Below are 16,822 nucleotides of genomic sequence, written 5' to 3'. Positions count from 1 at the left end.
AGGTCAAAGGCAGTCTGCTATTGAGTAGCAGACAAAATTAGAATTTCGTCTAAATAGCATTGTAGACGAATAGATTTAGCCCTAAGGGATGCTGCTAAGGCAGCCAGTACCTTGGTAAAGGTACGAGGGGCAGAGGAGAGGCCAAAGGGCAAGGCCCGGTACTGGTAATGGTGCCCCCCATAGCAGAACCGAAGGAACCTCCGATGGGAGGGGAGGATGGGGATATGGAGATAGGCCTCAGTGAGGTCTATGGAAGAAAGGAGATCGCCCCTCATAACACTGACGAGGATAGATTTTAAGGACTGCATCTTGAATTTGCGGTATATAACATACCGGTTCAGATGTTTAAGGTCCAAAATAGGTCTCCCCCCCCCACCCCCCGATGACTTTGGTACAAGAAAAACACGGGAATAAAATCCTGTCCCTCATTCCACATCAGGCACCGGTTGAATAACTCTGATGGAAAGGAGATACTGAACCCGCCGAGTCCATAAGGGACCATCTCTCGATGTCATGAGAAAGCGGAAAGCGCACAAAGAACATCGGAGGGGGGGAGAGAAATTCAGTGGCCAATCCAGCTCATAAGGTGGCCAGGACCCATCTATCTGTAGTGGTACCTTCCCAAACAGGGGCAAAGAGGGCCAATCTGCCCCCTATGGGAGGACCCGGGATGCAGTTAATGACAGCATCTGGAGAAACGACCTCCTCCCCCTTGAAAGGGCCATTTGGAAACAAATGTCCTACCTCTGGACGCTCCTGGGTGCCCCGCTGCCTAGATTGAAAATTCCCATGTGGTCTGGCAGAAGGAGAGGTAAAGTTAGCCCCTTCATACAAACGAGATTGGGGACGGGGGAGGTATGGATGGAACCTTGATTCCCCCCTATGGAAGACAACCGGAAGGACTTTCTTTTTGTCTTTTGTTTCAGTGAGGAAGGGCTCAAGGGGATCCCCAAACAGTTTGGAACCGGCAAAGGGAACCAAAGCCAGACGCCATTTATGCCTGATGTCGGCCTGCCAGTGGCGGAGCCAGACCAAGTGACGTGCAGCAACGGAAGAGGCAAGGGACTTCACCGCAAAATGAGCGGTGTTCAGGGTAGTGTCCGCTGAGAATTGCATGGCGGCGATAATCTTGTTTAGTTCCTGCCATATACGGACATCTTCTGTAGTCAAAGTCTCCTGCAGATGATGGAGCCATAAGAGAGAAGTGCGATTAAAGAAAGACGCGGTAGAAGCTGCTCGAATGGTGCAAGCGGCGCCCTGGTGTGCCCGTTGCAACACATGCTCTGCTCATCTGGATCGCCAGGAATCGCCGTGTGTGGTAAGAGAGCGGCCACAGGAGCATCCACGGCCGGGACCTGAAGGAGGGTAGCGAGATCCGGAGCCACACTGAAATTCTGGCGATCTGATGCCATAGGGGCCGGGCCGAACCCGGTGAGGACCACTGTTTCTGGATAACATCAAAGAACAAGGGAGGAGTAGGAATGGTGTCTACAGGCCGGGAAGGTTCAGCGAAGAGGGGGTTCAGAGCCCCCTTGGCTGTACTCGATGCAGCCGGCAGTGGAGAAGGAGAGCTGAGCTGGGCCTTGTGTAGCAGGGATTTGAACAAGGCCTGGGGAAACAAGCCCGTAAACGCGGGCTGGTCCGGAGGGAGGTCCTCGTCTTCGGAGAGCTCTAAATCCCAAGATCCCTCATTGGCCAGGGAAGATGCCTGGCTTGCAATGGAAGAGACTGGAGAAGCCGGGGCTTCGATAGAAAGAGGGTCCTCCTGCTTGACGTCCATTCGAGAAGTGGAAGCGCCCGACCGAACAGAGGCCACCCTGCTGGCGGACCGAAATTGAGAAGCCAACGACTGTTTCACCGCAGCCGCGATGAGCTGTTGGATTTGATCTGGAGACAAAAAATTGTGTTGCAGTGCCGCACCCAACCCAGACTCCACAGGAGGTTGTGCAGATGCCGGTTTGGAGGAACCCCACAACGAATGTGGAGCCAGAGAAGACTCTGCTGGGGGCTCAGGAGCCGGAGCCACGGGCGAGCCCCAGAGATCGGCCGTCTGAATCACCGCTGGGCAATCCTGAAGGGAAAGTTGGTCCGCCTGTGCCCCAGAGTCAGATGCGGTGGCTATATGAGGAGAAACCGCAGATGTTTCCTTGACAGTCGGTTGGTGTCCGGTGGCTTTAGCACAGATCTTTTGCAGAACTTTATCCTGGCGGGCTTCTGCACAAGAAGGCAGGGTATAAGAAGATGACTTATGGTGGGGCTTGGACGGATCCGAACCCACCGGTCTAGCAGAGGAGCCAGAGATGACATCCCTCCTAGCAGGAGAAATCCCCTTATGATGAGGACTATCAGACCGCCCCGCCTTGTGGCCATGCTTCGAATTATGCGAAGCCTTGGGCATGATCAATGATCAATGAAATCGCCCAGATGTGACAATGGACAGAACTCCAAATGACAGAATGTCGCAGGGGAGAGATTGCCGTTAGGAGGCACAGACCAAAGTCTGGGGGGCCTCTCAACAGTGCTACTGTAAGTGGGAGCGCAAAAGCTCTGCTCTTGAAATGGTAGGAAGTGCCCTGACTTGTAACAGGCAAGGATGATCACAGTATCACAGTGGCAAAGACAAGGCTTTAGCAAAAGGAAGGAGGTGGGGGGCGCGCGAAGCTCCACCCGCAAATTCAACTCCACTTTCCTCAGGAGAGTCGGCTGTGTTGATAAAGGAGCGCTGAAACTCCGCTAGCCAAAAACCCCACACAAACGGGTCAGCTGTGTAATCAAAGAGGGAGCGTGAAGCTCCACTAGCAAAGCCTGCCACACAGGGGAGCCAGCCGTGCCGCTAAAGGGGAGCACGAACCTCCACCAGCAAAGTCCTCCACGCAAGCGAGCCGGCTGTGCCCTTAAAAAGGGGAGCACGAAACTCCACTGGTCAAAAGCCCCCACCAGAGAATCAGTTGCTGTCAAAACAGAGGAAGGGAGGGGCGCGAAGCTCCGCCAAACGCCGCGCTTCTCCACACGGCAATATACAGCCAGGCAGCACGTCAAACACTGACAGGAGAAGCGCCAAGCCAACAATCCTCTGAACACCGTTTTGGCGCTGAAACTTTCCCCAGCGATCGGGGCAATGCAACAGCCAGCGATCCGCTGAAACAGAGATCTCCAAGGTTCACTGGCTCTAGCCAGGGGTATGAGGCTCTACTAGCCTACTCCAAAGGAAAAGGGTCGAACAGGGAGTCAAGGTGACAGGCAAATGCCCGAAAAAGACGGCAGTTGTTTGAAGTTCAAAATGGCTGCCGGGAGGCAGTAAAGGGGAGTGCGAAAACTCCACAGACAATAAATCAGCCATTTAGACCCAGGACGGCCAGCAGTGTCACCAACAGGAGCGCGGAGCTCCACAGTCCCCCAATAAAGTCCCACAGCAGATAGGGAGAGAGGGATATAGATCCCTGCTGAGGGAAAGGGTGTCCCCCCCCCAAGAGAACAAGCCAAGCTAGTCACTGGGTTCTAAGATCTTACTGTTTGTGGAAAGATAAAACGAAATCCAAAGCAGTCCAAGTCACAGTCCGAGTCAAACCAATAATCCAAACACTAATCAATTATCAGAAGACACAAATGCCAAGAAAGAAACAAAAAACAGCAAGAGGAACAGTCCCACACGCCTGTCCAGGCTGACAGACTGAGCCAAAAGCTAGGTCTGCCAGTAACAAGGGCGGGACTTAGCAACTTTGACAGGCTCAGTCTATCAACCTGAACAGACGAGCACACCCCATTTTGGCTGCTGTCTCCACCTACAATGGAGAAGAAGCAATGATATTTTAAGGGGTGGTGAAGCAAGGATTTAGGAAATTATTTGATGTGGAAGAAAGTTATGTATGTATGTATGTATGTGTGTGTGTGTGTGTGTGTGTGTGTATGGAGAGAGAGAGGGAGAGGGAGCGAGGGAGCGAGGGAGGGAGGGAGAGAGAGAGAGAGAGAGAGAGGGAGGGAGGGAGGGAGAGAGAGAGAGAGAGAGAGAGGGAGAGATGGATTTAGACTCTGAAATTGTGTTTTCATATTTAGATGGCAAGTGCAAAATATTCCATAGGGAAAGCAGATTATTTTTGGTACATATCAAAAAACTGTCCCAGAAAATGGAGCAGCTATCACTGAATTATCACAAACTACAAAAAAGTAATAATTATGTCCTATGTTCAAGAGTTGATAGACATTTGAAATACACCACAGTAAGCCTAGCATTTGAAGTATGAAAAAAGTTATGTTTGTAATCTTAGGCATGCTGGTTTTAAGGTATGTGAAAAAATTAACATCAGATTAGTTTTATATTTCTTTGGAAAGAGCAAAATGCCAACATTAAGAATTAAAGAAAACACTCCAGGTTTTTTTAAGTTGCTGAAAATCAAATTATTAAATCCTTGGATTTTGAAGAATGGAGACCACATCAATTTAACCTCTTTGTTTTATGAAAGAAAACTCTTAATTCTACATAAGGTTAAAGAATTTGTTTTTAATCACAGACAGAAACATGATTACAAAATGGATAGTTAAATTTAAAACCACCATACATACAATTCTAGTTGGGAATTTTTTGCCCACCATCATCACTGCCACCACTGCTGGCAGACTGGTAGCTCAAACAATGTCCATACTTGCTCATGTGAACAGTGAATTCCTGAAGTATGAGTGATGCTGCACAGCTTGGGTCAGTGAGACAGGTTGAATTCCCATAGCAAACCCATCATTTTCTCCCCATGACTTCTAGGATACTACATCAGGAATCCCAACAAGTCTGCAGCTTTCTGTCCAGAGTCTTTTCTGCAACTCATCATCATAAGAGACATCAGCAGATTTTGTCCTTTTTCCGTTGTAAAGGTAGCATCCGCCAACTCCTTCCAGTTCTGGTGAAACTGCTGCATAGGTTGATGTAGATGCACCTTCTTCTGGTGTCTGTAGATTGGACAAATTAAACACAATTAAAGATTGAAACCATAAAGAATGTGAAAAATTAAGATAAAAAAGGAACTTTTTTATATTTTCTGCATATATAAATAAGTATTCTTATTTCTATGCTATATTTTATGCTAGCAGTTGAGAGAGAAAATAAATCAGAAGAATGATCCTGACCACCCCACTTATTTCTAAAAAAATGAGTTAAAAAAGGAAAAGAAGAAACCATAACAGACAATAAGAATCTCAAATGTATGATTAAAGTGGCATGACTGAAAAAATTACAAGATTTCAGGGGCCGTTCAAAAACAAGGATGAACAATTCTGATATCATTAATAAATTCCTTTATTTGTAAATAAATTCCTTTATTTACAATAACACAGGACTTTAAAAACTGATTTTCAGTCATTGTAGAACAACATATTTTTTGGTATGATTTTACAGATGTTTTGAAAATCTAAACCCTTTGCAAATGTCAGCCTCTGCTTTTTGCTTGAATATGCAAGTGGAAATGATTGGAGGTCATTGCATATCTGAAGATATACTGAAAAGACAGGCCTCTTTACTATAATGGATTTGGTCCAAGATTTTTCAATCTCTATGCAGCAGCATTATGCACTACTGCAAATCATCCCTTCTTCAGAAACAGAATTAATGCATTTCTGAAAGCAAGCAATGATACTGCAGTCTCTAGTGTAATTAGTTCTTTTACCAAGATGACAAGTTCTGTAATCAGCCATAAACAGATGAAAGTGTAAGTTATATTTATAATGCATTTTGTTTAGCCAGAGATCATGAAAACAAGAGTGCCAGCAAATTGTGCCATTTAATCCAGAACAGCAAGGTAAAAATCAGAGGATTTAATTTTAGTCAAAGAATTATCACCAAATAGTATGTGTCAGAAGAAAAATCAAATCAGAAGCAATGTTTTTTTATTGGTGTGATATTATTTGCTTCACATTTAACAGTTTAATGGAAGTATTATTAAAATATTCCTAGTTATTTTTTTTAATTATGCATTTAAACTTTTTTCTTTTTGTATCTCTTATTACACTTCTAACTGATGCCAATAGGTTGTCATGCATAATTAGACCAAAGCAGGAGTTTTAATTTGCTGACACTGAGAATGTAATGGAAACTTATTCTACAGAGTTTACTGAAATTTATAACCATCTGAAACAGTAAGCAAAAACAAAATTGACGTTTTAAAAATGAAAACAAAAAAAAAATCAGACTGTACAACTTGTGAATTAAAAGACAGAAGTAGAAAAATAAAACTATAGTCTATAATAAATTTAGCAACACATTTCAGCACCAAAACTATTTAGATATACTTTCTCAAAGACTTTTGGGAAAATTTTACACAAAAAAACTGCTTTTTCCATTCTATCTTGATTTCCATATATGAGATTTTAAGAGGCATTTGGCTACTGATGTTAACTGAAGTGATATGTTTTCTAAACTCAGCAAGTGCACAATTTTGACATATTTTATAGGTCAATCTGAACAATGGACCTGAAAGAACTCCATGTCCCTTACCTATTCTCACAGAGCAATAGATGCCTCATGAACAACAGACAATTCTTTTACCCCACCAATATTCTTTCGCTGACTATAGTTTATCCTGTTTTTTTCACCCAATCGAATCCACATCCTAATAAATGTTTATTAAATAAACATTTCATGTTTATTTAATAAAACTGTAGAGACCCCTGGAGATGACTTTGAAGAAAATAAGCAGAAGCTGTTATGCAAGCAAACAAGGAAACAAGAAGTAAACCCTGGGAAAGGACACAGCATTAGCAAGAGGCTTAGGTTGATTCCTCTCTGACTGAAAATAAGAGAGAGGAAAAAGAAAACACAAAAAAATCGCAAGGTTCTATTCAGTATTGCCCATGTCAATAGAATATAATTATTGTATTTCTGTGGAGTTGGTTTTTTGATCTGATCTATCTTAGAGTTGGTAAAAACAGAGATCGAGAGCACTACGATAAATTTCCTTTCCACAATGGATAGGAACAATTTCAGATAACACTAAATATTGTACATTGTATAGCAATTCCTAATAAAGATGTTTGCCTAAGGTTACATGATGCGTCTCAGGAGTGAGCTCACATAGCAAGCAAAAAAATGCAAACAGAACTTGGTAGAGAAATCATGAGAACCCAAAACAAGAATTCATGACTAGAGAGTAATACATTGTGAGGGATTATTATGTCTTCAAATTGTTTAGATGAAAATATTATATCTTGAATAATTGCAAGTTGTATGTTCTGAAAGAGGCTGGTTGACAGTGGGATTGCTTCTTCCTGAACAAGCCAAGACTATATAAATTTTTAGAGAAATATAAGGCAAAAAGTTTTCAAAGTGAGAAAATAGGGAAAACCCTTGGATTCAACCCATGAATCTTTGTCAATATTTTGTCAATATGAAATTTGTTACTACCGGTTCTGTGGGCGTGGCTTGGTGGGGGGTAATGTGACTGGGTGGGTGTGGCCAATTTTTTTTTTTAACTTTTAAAACCATTTTTTCTACAACCTCTTCAGCGAAGAGGTTGTAAAAAAATGCTTTCAAAAGGCTCTGACGATCCCAGCTGAGTCGTCTGATCGGCAGAGGCTTTTTTAAAAAGCCTCTGCCGATCAGGCAACTCAGCTGGGATCGTCACAGGCATTTAAAAAAACCCTTTTTTTCTTTTAAATGCCTCTGACGATCCAAGCTGAGTTTTTTAAAAAGCCTCTGCTGATCAGGCAACTCAGCTTGGATCATCACAGGCATTTAAAAGAAAAAAAGGGTTTTTTTTTCTTTTAAATGCCTCTGACGATCCAAGCTGAGTTTTTTAAAAACCTCTGCCAATCAGGCAACTCACTGAAATAAATTCTTTACACAAATATTTGCAGATTAAATGTTGCATAGACATTTTCCAAAAATGCTTTTCTTGGAGTTAGACTACATCTTGATTCATTTCTTTAAAATAATGAAATCTTCATCTTTTTTGAGGAGTGTTTGCTCCATTTATATTCCACATTAGGCATTTAAAATCCATTTTATGTCAAAAATTTAACCTGGTGTGATGGCCTCTTCATTGACTTCTTGTAGTTGTGTAGAGTCTAGATTGACAGGGCCCTTTTTATTCTCTTTAAAATGTTATAGAAATTAGATTCCATTTTTGAATTGAATTCAGCATGAACATATGTTGTTTAAAAGAGAAAATCATTCCTTCCAATTCATCCTATTAAAATGGTATATTTTTCTGTTTAAGCTTGTCAATCAAAAAGAAGTGCTCTTTTTGTTTGTGCAGAATTCTAATCTGAATATTTTTAAGTACAATCATATCTGTGTTATTAATTTCAGTCTAGTAATTAAATGCTGTGGCAAAATTTGTTACCTGTTCTTTCTGACACAGTGTATAAGAATATCCCTTGGTACATTTCTTAGTTTGACAAATTGTCAATTTCTGCCTTCAAATCATCTTGATCCCATTCCCCACCCCCACCCCGCCAAAAAAAAGATTGAGCAAAATTTTCTCTAGTATTGTCTCCTGGACCCTTCGGAACTGTTCTAAATATCAGGAAGAATTATTTTCCTCTCAATTCTAATAACCCCAACTTGTCTAAGTCCTTTTCCTTCTCTCCATTTATTTTGTTTTATTTTTAAAATTTTCCACTTTGTCATTAATTTGTTTCTCCAGTAAGATGTTCTATATATTCAGTTTTTTCTAACTTTTTATTTCATCCTCATGAAATTTCTTCCATTCTTCCCTCAAATGCAATCACCTAACTTTTCACAGGATTGACAGATTTAGATGCCTGTTTTCCCACTTCTTCAGACATTTGTTCTAATATGTCTGGGGTAATTCTTTGTCTGTTAGTTGCTCTAACAAACCATTCCTACCTTTATTATTTTTTTTACAGCTTTTTAGTGGTCAGCATTTTTAAAATTTATATTTCAAAAGTAAAACTAAGTCAATTGCAAATATAAAGGTAAGAAGCAAGCCTCTCTCTCTCTCTTTCTCTCCTTCTCTCTCCTATCCCACTCTCTCTTTCTTTCTTCTTTTCCAGAAATGCAGAATAACAGATTGAAATAAAACCTTAAGAGTTTAGACACTTAAGACTTTAGTCCAATCTGTTTTTCTGCATTTCATATGACATAATCCGTCTCATGTTGTACTTATCTCTTTACTTTGTAACTTCCAAGAATTTCTTTTCCCATTTGTGGTCAAACTATCAAAATTTAGTCTGTTTATTCAATTCCAAGTAGTGCCAAAAACACTTTTGTTAAAATATTTATCTTTCATATTTATACCATCCCTTTTGTCCATTTACAACTTTCTTAATAAAATCTTGATTAAGCTCTTTGCTACCAATTTAAAGTCTTTCAAACGTATTGTTTTCCTCTTTGCTTTACTTTTTTTTGTATTCCAGCAGGAAAGTTCACTCAAAAGTTTTCTGCTGTTTTCAAAGACCTCTTTTCAACTGTAAATTGATTATAGCCTGGAGTTATTTGGAAAGTGAGGGTTGGTCAAACTTTAAAAGACTGCACATTGTGAGTTTTTTTCTCCCTTGAGCCTCAACTGCTCTACTCACAAGAAGACTACATGATTTCCATCCTGTATTCTCCTCACATGGAATAGTTCACTACTGCTCTACCATCTCTTAGAAGTATTTAGTCAATCACAGATCCTCACCTGGAAGCCCAAATTCTAGGGGTCTTTTCCAGTTCTTGGAGAAAGAAGAGGTGAATGAATGGTAAAAGAATAATTACCCTGTTTCCCCCCAAAATAAGACATCCCCTGATCATAAGCCCAATTGGGCTTTTGAGCGCATGGCAATAAGGCCAAGCGCTTATTTCAGGGTTCAAAAAAATATAAGACAGGGTCTTATTTTGGGGGAAACATGGTATTATCATGGATAACAGGAATGAATGAATAAAGACTGCCTCTTTCAAGCCCCAGATTTAAAATCAAGGTATTTGGCATTAATGACAGGGAGAAGCAGCAGTCAGGAACCTGTGGTCCAGTAAATTAAATACTTTCTATTCACTGACTATATTTCAGAATTATTATGGCTATCATTCCAATCTGGTAGGAAGATGTAAATAATAAGATTTCAACAATGATGGGCTTATCTAAATCATAGTGTAATTTGCACTATGTCTGCCTTTTTGCTTGCCTTACTTTTGCAATGTAGTAGGCCAAAGGTATATTAGCTCTGGTTCTGCTTTCGTCCGGGGCTGCTCAAAAAGTGCTGGGAATCCAGAATAGATGTATTTATGCTAATAAAATTATGTTGTATTTTGAAAATGATTTGGTTGCTTCAAGTGAGCCACAACTATATGCTCCAAATATAATTTATAACACCTATTATCTTGCCATGGTATGCCATTTTGCCATACAGTACACATGATCAAAACTAAACCCTGAAGACCCAATGTTTGGTGCTTACAAATGTCACATTTAAAGACTATAAAGTCAACAGAAAATGAAAAAAAAAAGACAGCCCATAGTTCTCCCCTAAGAAATTTCACCTTTTCTTTTTGTGAATTACATATTTGGAAAAAATATCAACTTTATCACTGTATATGAATTTGTTATTCCTTTCTATCTTTCTGAGCTTCTATCACCTACTTTGTTTTCTTTTAAAATTCCCTTATTCTCTGCACTAGTCTAGAAGCTCACCCCCAAATACCCAGTGAAATTTGATAAATTATGTCTTCTAGGAAACAACATTCATCTTGGCCTATGATTATTCAAGGTTTCTTGAAGGTTTTTATTAAAGAATAACCCTTAAAAAGAAATTGTTAATAAAATAACAGAAAATAAAAACAGTTGAAATGCTTCTCTGCAATTTACCTTCCTTTGCGGAAAATTTTAATTATATCAATTTATAAAAAGATTGCTGAGTCACTTTTAAATTAAGTATTGTGATAGACAATGTAAATTTAGATAGAAAACAATTTTTTCAGAAATGTTTGCATTAATCTTGACAGTTTCTCACTTTATAGAGATTTGGTCTTTATGTATTCTTTAAGATAGGCAAAAAGTGATAAATTATACATATATAAAGTTCTTATATATAGGTTCATGTTTTGCCAGCAACATTTAGCATGTGACCTTGAATGGTTTGAACAAGCACACATTTACCTCGTATTTATTTTCCAAGTTGGTACACATAAGAATAGTACTTTTATGACAATACTAATAATGAATACTTCTAAAATTTTAAAAATCTTTGCTAGATTTTTGCTCAGCCGTGCTTCCAATATAGAAAAATTTATAAACAGTATGGCTGAAAATAGTTGGCATAATATACAGACTATATGTGTGTAACGTAAATGCTTATAAAGTCTGTATCTTAGCTACTTGTATTCACTGTTTACGTATTGCCCACATTGTTCTGGTATTTTGCAAAATTCAAATAGATTCAGGAGATCTTATATCTGTCTTTATTAAACTTCACTGGTTATTATATTAGCATTATATTAGTAATGAAACTAAGAACAGTTTCCAAAAGTGTCTATCTGGCCCTGGCATAGCAATGCTGATGGATGGACGAAAAGCAAATAAAATAAAAATTCAATTGCAGGTGCCTGAGTTGTCAGGCACACAAAAAACAACTTTAAAAATATGAACTTACAATGTAACATATTGATTAGTTTTTCTAGATTTCTATATCACTTGGGGATAGTTAATTCTTCCTATACTTACTATTTTCACTCCAGCCCATATATAATATCTAAAAATATTTTAGTGACATGCTTACTAGCATTAGAATTATGTGCAAATCTTGAATGGGAAGCAGAAGGGAGAAAGATTAATATCTCTGTGTTTTCTTACTACTTTTTCACTCTAGGTATTTTTCCACTCCTGAAAAAAAATGTTTTTCTCAATAACAACAAAAAACTTTGGAATAATGTTCCATGAAATTTTATATATGTGCAACTTGGCCCAGAAATCAGTAAAAATGCTGACAGCCTCTCGTTTATTGCTACTCTAGGCTTGTAAGAGGAGAAGTTATATTCTCAAATTAAAACCAAATTAAATGCTTAACTAAAGACTTAGCCCAATAACTTTACAAAAACTCTAAAAGTATCCAGTGTTAACTATATAATATCTTTCCCAACAATCTATGCAACCACCCAACATTTTGGCTAAAACCTAGAAGACTTGTATTTGCTGCAGAACTAATAAATAATGCGGAACTATTTCCTCCTCCTTTCCATCTCTAGTGGAGAGTTAAAAATCATACTAATAAGGCAGCACAGCAGGCTATAAAGTACTGCATATTAAAAATGTATTTCAGTTATCTCTTAAAATAAAGGCCTTTGAAGGAAGGGCCTGCAACATAATCTTCCGGGAAGGAGGATAAAATTAATTGGGTTTGCATTGCAGTGCAAACATATACTTCTCATAAACTGAAGAGCAGTCGAGGGTTTACCATTGACTTCCAAATTTTGTGATGCGTCCTAAAACTCAAAATGCATATACAGATCAGGGTAAAATGAGAAAAGCATATTTAAAACTGCTTGTTTCCCTGTTTCCCCCAAAATAAGACATCCCCTGATAATAAGTCCAATCGGGCTTTTGAGTACATGGTAATAAGGCCAAGCACTTATTTCAGGGGTCAAAAAAATATAAGACAGGGTCTTATTTTCGGGGAAACATGGTAGTCATGCTAAGGAAAGGCGCAGAGCTTGAGATTTCCAACCTCTTTTCTCTGGCCAGGAGGATTTCCTGATGTTCTGCCCAGCCCACACTTAGCACAATCTGTGACTGGTGGTTTTCCCTGCTAGTTTCCTTTTCGAGTCTGGCCTAAGAAATTAAGTCAGAAAACATTGCTTTTGTCATAGCAGAAAGAGATGGGTTAAGGTTGCTTTCCTGGTGGGCTGGCAGTGAGTAGAGCATGTAATTGTTCATCACCACCCTGAATTAATAGTCAGTTGTCTGTACTCACACTAGGGCAACCTGGTTGTGTAGATCAGCTGTATGGCGTCATTGCACATTAGAATCAAGTTAAGGATAGCAGATCTCTTGTGCTTTTATTCACTTCCTGAAGGAAAATATTTTTAGCAAGGCAAAGTCAGCAAGCTGAAAGGGGAATAGAGGAAAACATGGCTGACATCAAGCAAATAGTATTTGACTTGGACCTATGGAACAAGTCAGCAAAATAATCACATCGCTGTTACATTGCTTTCACTGCCATTCCCAACTCACTGCGTAGGAGTGCCTCAATAGAGAAATATGAGTTTTGACAGATTATCTTCATAGTAATGGATAGGAGATGTAAGAACATCTGTTTTCAAGAACACCATGGCATTGGTTTGGATTTTTTGCACACATCCTCCTGAGCTACTCAGTCATACCTGACATTTAATCTTCCCATCAGCAGATGCTTGAAACTGTTTATTCTGAAATTCTGCTATTACTGAAAAATCAGTCTAATGGAATCACCACAAAAACTAAGAAATTCCTCATTATTACAACCACAATTGCAATGATGAAGAGTTTGATGCAAATGATTTTGATCCAGTGTTAATTAATCTATGTTGATCAGATTCATGTTGCATTCATATACTATATGTATTTATGTTTACGCATTGCCCCTCTGCACTTCTTTTTTAGTCTTTTAATTCATTAATAGTAGTTTTTTTGTGATTCAGGTTAGCTTCCACCAGATATAAAGTTAAATGGAATCTCCCTGTCACTACTATTTGAAATCATTGAAAATATTTGAAATTTACTTTTAGAATAATTATCTACTTCTTGTGTCAATGGCTGATATTAAACAACAATAGACCTCTTCTTAATTCATCTCTTCAATTATTTTAACCCAGATGCTCCTTACAGAATCGCTATAATCACTCATTTGGATATCTGAGCAGAAATGGGTATTTTCAACATCTCCTCTGCATTTCTGTGGCTTCTATTCTTTTTTAAAGAATTGTATTGTTCAATAGCTAGATGCAATGAGTCATCCCTCCAGGTGTCCATAATTCCTATTAAATCACATCTCCTTTCTACTACAAGGTGTTCAAGCTGATTTTGTTTATTTCTCATACTCTGAGGATTACTGTAAAGACAATAAATGACCCAAAAGGCACAATATAAGAAGATGAGACAAGATGAGACAAACAGTTGAAGAATATACTATAAGATTCAATAGGATTCACCATAAAGGCAGGCTGGGGATTGCTTCAGTATGGTGCGAGCCAGTACGGTTACAGAAAAGTCAGAGAAAGAATCTGTTGTAACTTCAGGCACAGGTCATAACTCTCTTGGTTCAACACTACCATAATTTTGAATGATCATTAAATGAACAATTGTTAAGTGAGGACTACCTGTAACAATAATTTATCCAAAGACAAGATCAATTTGTGCCCTTGAGTTAATTTTATATTTAATCCTTTGGCTTAATTTAGTAAGAGTTCAGTACAAATCTTAAGAGCTATCTGTCCCTTTCCAAGCCAACTGCTTGGAAAGAATGACAGGAATAGAAAGAAAATAATGGAAAAAGAGACTGTCAGAGAAAGAGAGACTAAGTGTCACTCATAAATATTTGTTACTGATGTCATCCTCTACTGGCTTCAGCATCATTTGCAATGTTGCCACTGATAGAAAAAACGGCTGCATGTTCTGATTTACAATATGGTGATAGGATACACTGGGAGATAAGAAACAGCATGACAGAAAGAGCAATCATGCATCTAAGAAGTGTTGGCAGTGTGAGCAGCAAATCTCCAGCATTTCTGACAGAATCTTTCCCAATTCTACCTAGAACCTCTTCTACACACACCAAACATATCCTCAGTCTCTAATGAAAGTGTGATTAGAATTGCATTAAAGTGGAGAAAAATACTTAAGAGCCAGCTATGAAAAATACTTAAGAGCCAGCTACTTGCAGGAAATGGCCAGAAGAAATGAAATAAAATGAAAATGCAGAAGGCCTAGCAGTCTGGTAATCTATATTGTGAATCTGTGTAATGGGTAAGTCAAAGGAATATTAAAAACAAACTAAAGTATTTCCATGTATATGGACAGATGCTGAACCTCATCCTCATCAATATCTACTTCACTGTTATGAAAGAAACCAATTATATTTTTTTTTTCATCCAACAGAAACCGGATATAACATCTACCTTTTATAACAATAACAACAACAACAACAATAACTTTATTGTCATTGTACGTGTATACACAGTACGTTGTATACCCATACAACGAAATTCACTTAACACCCAAAGACCAGGTCCAACACACATAACAATCCCCAAACACCCCCCCACCCACCACAAATTCACCGCCCCTAAATCACCCAAACATCCACAGAACAGACCAAGTAATGCTGTCCAACAGTTCACTGATGGTGGCCCTTTAGTTCATTGTTGAGTGCAATTATAGCTCTGGGATAAAAACTATTTAGAAAACATGTGGTCTGAGTTTTAATTTAATTTAACCTTTACTATCCTTTTTATACTGCACTACAAGGCACAATAAAGATTTTAAGAAAGCTGAGACAGAATTAGTAGACTAAACCACAGGGTTGGAAATAAATTTTAAAAATAACTAATATCCTTAATGAATGAATTAATTTTTTTAACCCTTAATATCTTAAACTGTGTTCATTAAGAGGATTACAATCATTAGTAAATTTTGCAAAAGCCTTAGTTTTGGAACGCAGATGGAGAAGAAAGAAACATTAATTTTTATTCAAACAAAACATCTCACATCACTCTGCGTGATAAATTACTTTAATTATTTTCATTTTGCTAAACCTATGTTCCTGTAATTTTAAGCAGGTAATAAATTGTCTGTTGTTTAAAACAGTTTATACAGCTTTGAGAACAAAGAGTAACAAGGAAACAAATATTAAAATGGGATGTGAATGATATATTTCTGCAACACTTTTGAAACACAACACTGCAGGCTAATAATTAGGCTGTTTTTTAACTTTGATTTTGTAGTTAATTAAATAAGCTGTATGTATTTATTTCAACGTCAGGGTATTTTTACATTGTTCTAATGGATTATTTGATCTTAATTAAAACAGAAATATCAGGCTGTTATAAAAATTGGAATAAACAGATTTTGCTTTGCAAGACATATTCAAGCAGAAGGTGGCTCATGGCAGTGTAATCTGGAAAGTAACTTTGTAGATTAATTACCACACACATTTTCCTGGGCTTTTTAACTGGACAGCAATATAAACATTTCATTTTTTTAATTTGCTATTTGAGGGGCATAATGGCTCAGCGGTTAAAGATGCTGAGCTTGTCAGCCGGTGAGCTGACAAGGATTCAAAACCTAGGTGCCCTACAATGGGGTGAGCTCCCAGTACTTGCCCCAGCATCAGCCAACCTAGCAGTTTGAAATCATGCAAATGCATGACGTACAACTACAGTGGGAAGGTAACAGCATTCTGTGCGCCTTGGCAAATAGTCATGCTGGCCACATGACCATGGAAGGGTCTTCAAACAATGCTGGCTCCCTTGGCTAAGAAATGGAGATGAGCACCGACCCCTAGAGTCGGACACGACTGAACAGGGGAAACCTTTACCTTTTAGCTTATTTGATTTTAGTTATATGTGTATCTGTTTTACTGGTCTGCAACTGAAATAAAACTTTTCTTCCTCTAAATTAGGAGTTACACTTAATAGTCTAAATCAGCAATTCTCAATATGGGTCATACGCTTACTTCCCCAGGAGGCCATGCCATATTTCTAGGGGGTTCTGAGTGGAGCACCCAATCTTAACTGTCAAAGGCATGGTCAATTTGTTATATTCCTCACATCTGTGATAATTTTAGCACTATTAAATTAATAAACAGTGGAAATCATGTATTTATAGTACCTTTTCCCCAGCTAACTATGGAGGGAGGGTCACAGAGGTAA

General features: G+C 38.6%; 1 protein-coding gene across 4 annotated transcripts in view; it reads right to left on the bottom strand.

Annotated features, from left to right (window-relative positions):
• Nucleotides 1-4,478: 4,478 nt before the first annotated feature.
• DHRSX (dehydrogenase/reductase X-linked) overlaps nucleotides 4,479-16,822 on the bottom strand; it is a 122,119-nt gene continuing 109,775 nt past the window's right edge. For all 4 annotated transcript variants that reach the window (XM_087895303.1, XM_087895300.1, XM_087895301.1 and 1 more), the window contains one exon: nucleotides 4,479-4,938. In XM_087895303.1, coding sequence (XP_087751429.1) covers nucleotides 4,750-4,938 — 189 coding nt within the window. In that variant the 3' untranslated portion in view covers nucleotides 4,479-4,749. The remainder of the gene's footprint in view (nucleotides 4,939-16,822) is intronic.

The sequence above is a fragment of the Pantherophis guttatus genome, chromosome 5, assembly GCF_059756535.1.
Source record: "Pantherophis guttatus breed Tessera chromosome 5, ASM5975653v1, whole genome shotgun sequence".
NCBI classification, from domain to species: domain Eukaryota; kingdom Metazoa; phylum Chordata; class Lepidosauria; order Squamata; family Colubridae; genus Pantherophis; species Pantherophis guttatus.
Note: the sequence above shows the minus strand (reverse complement) of the source record. Positions and strands in the feature narration are given on the sequence as shown.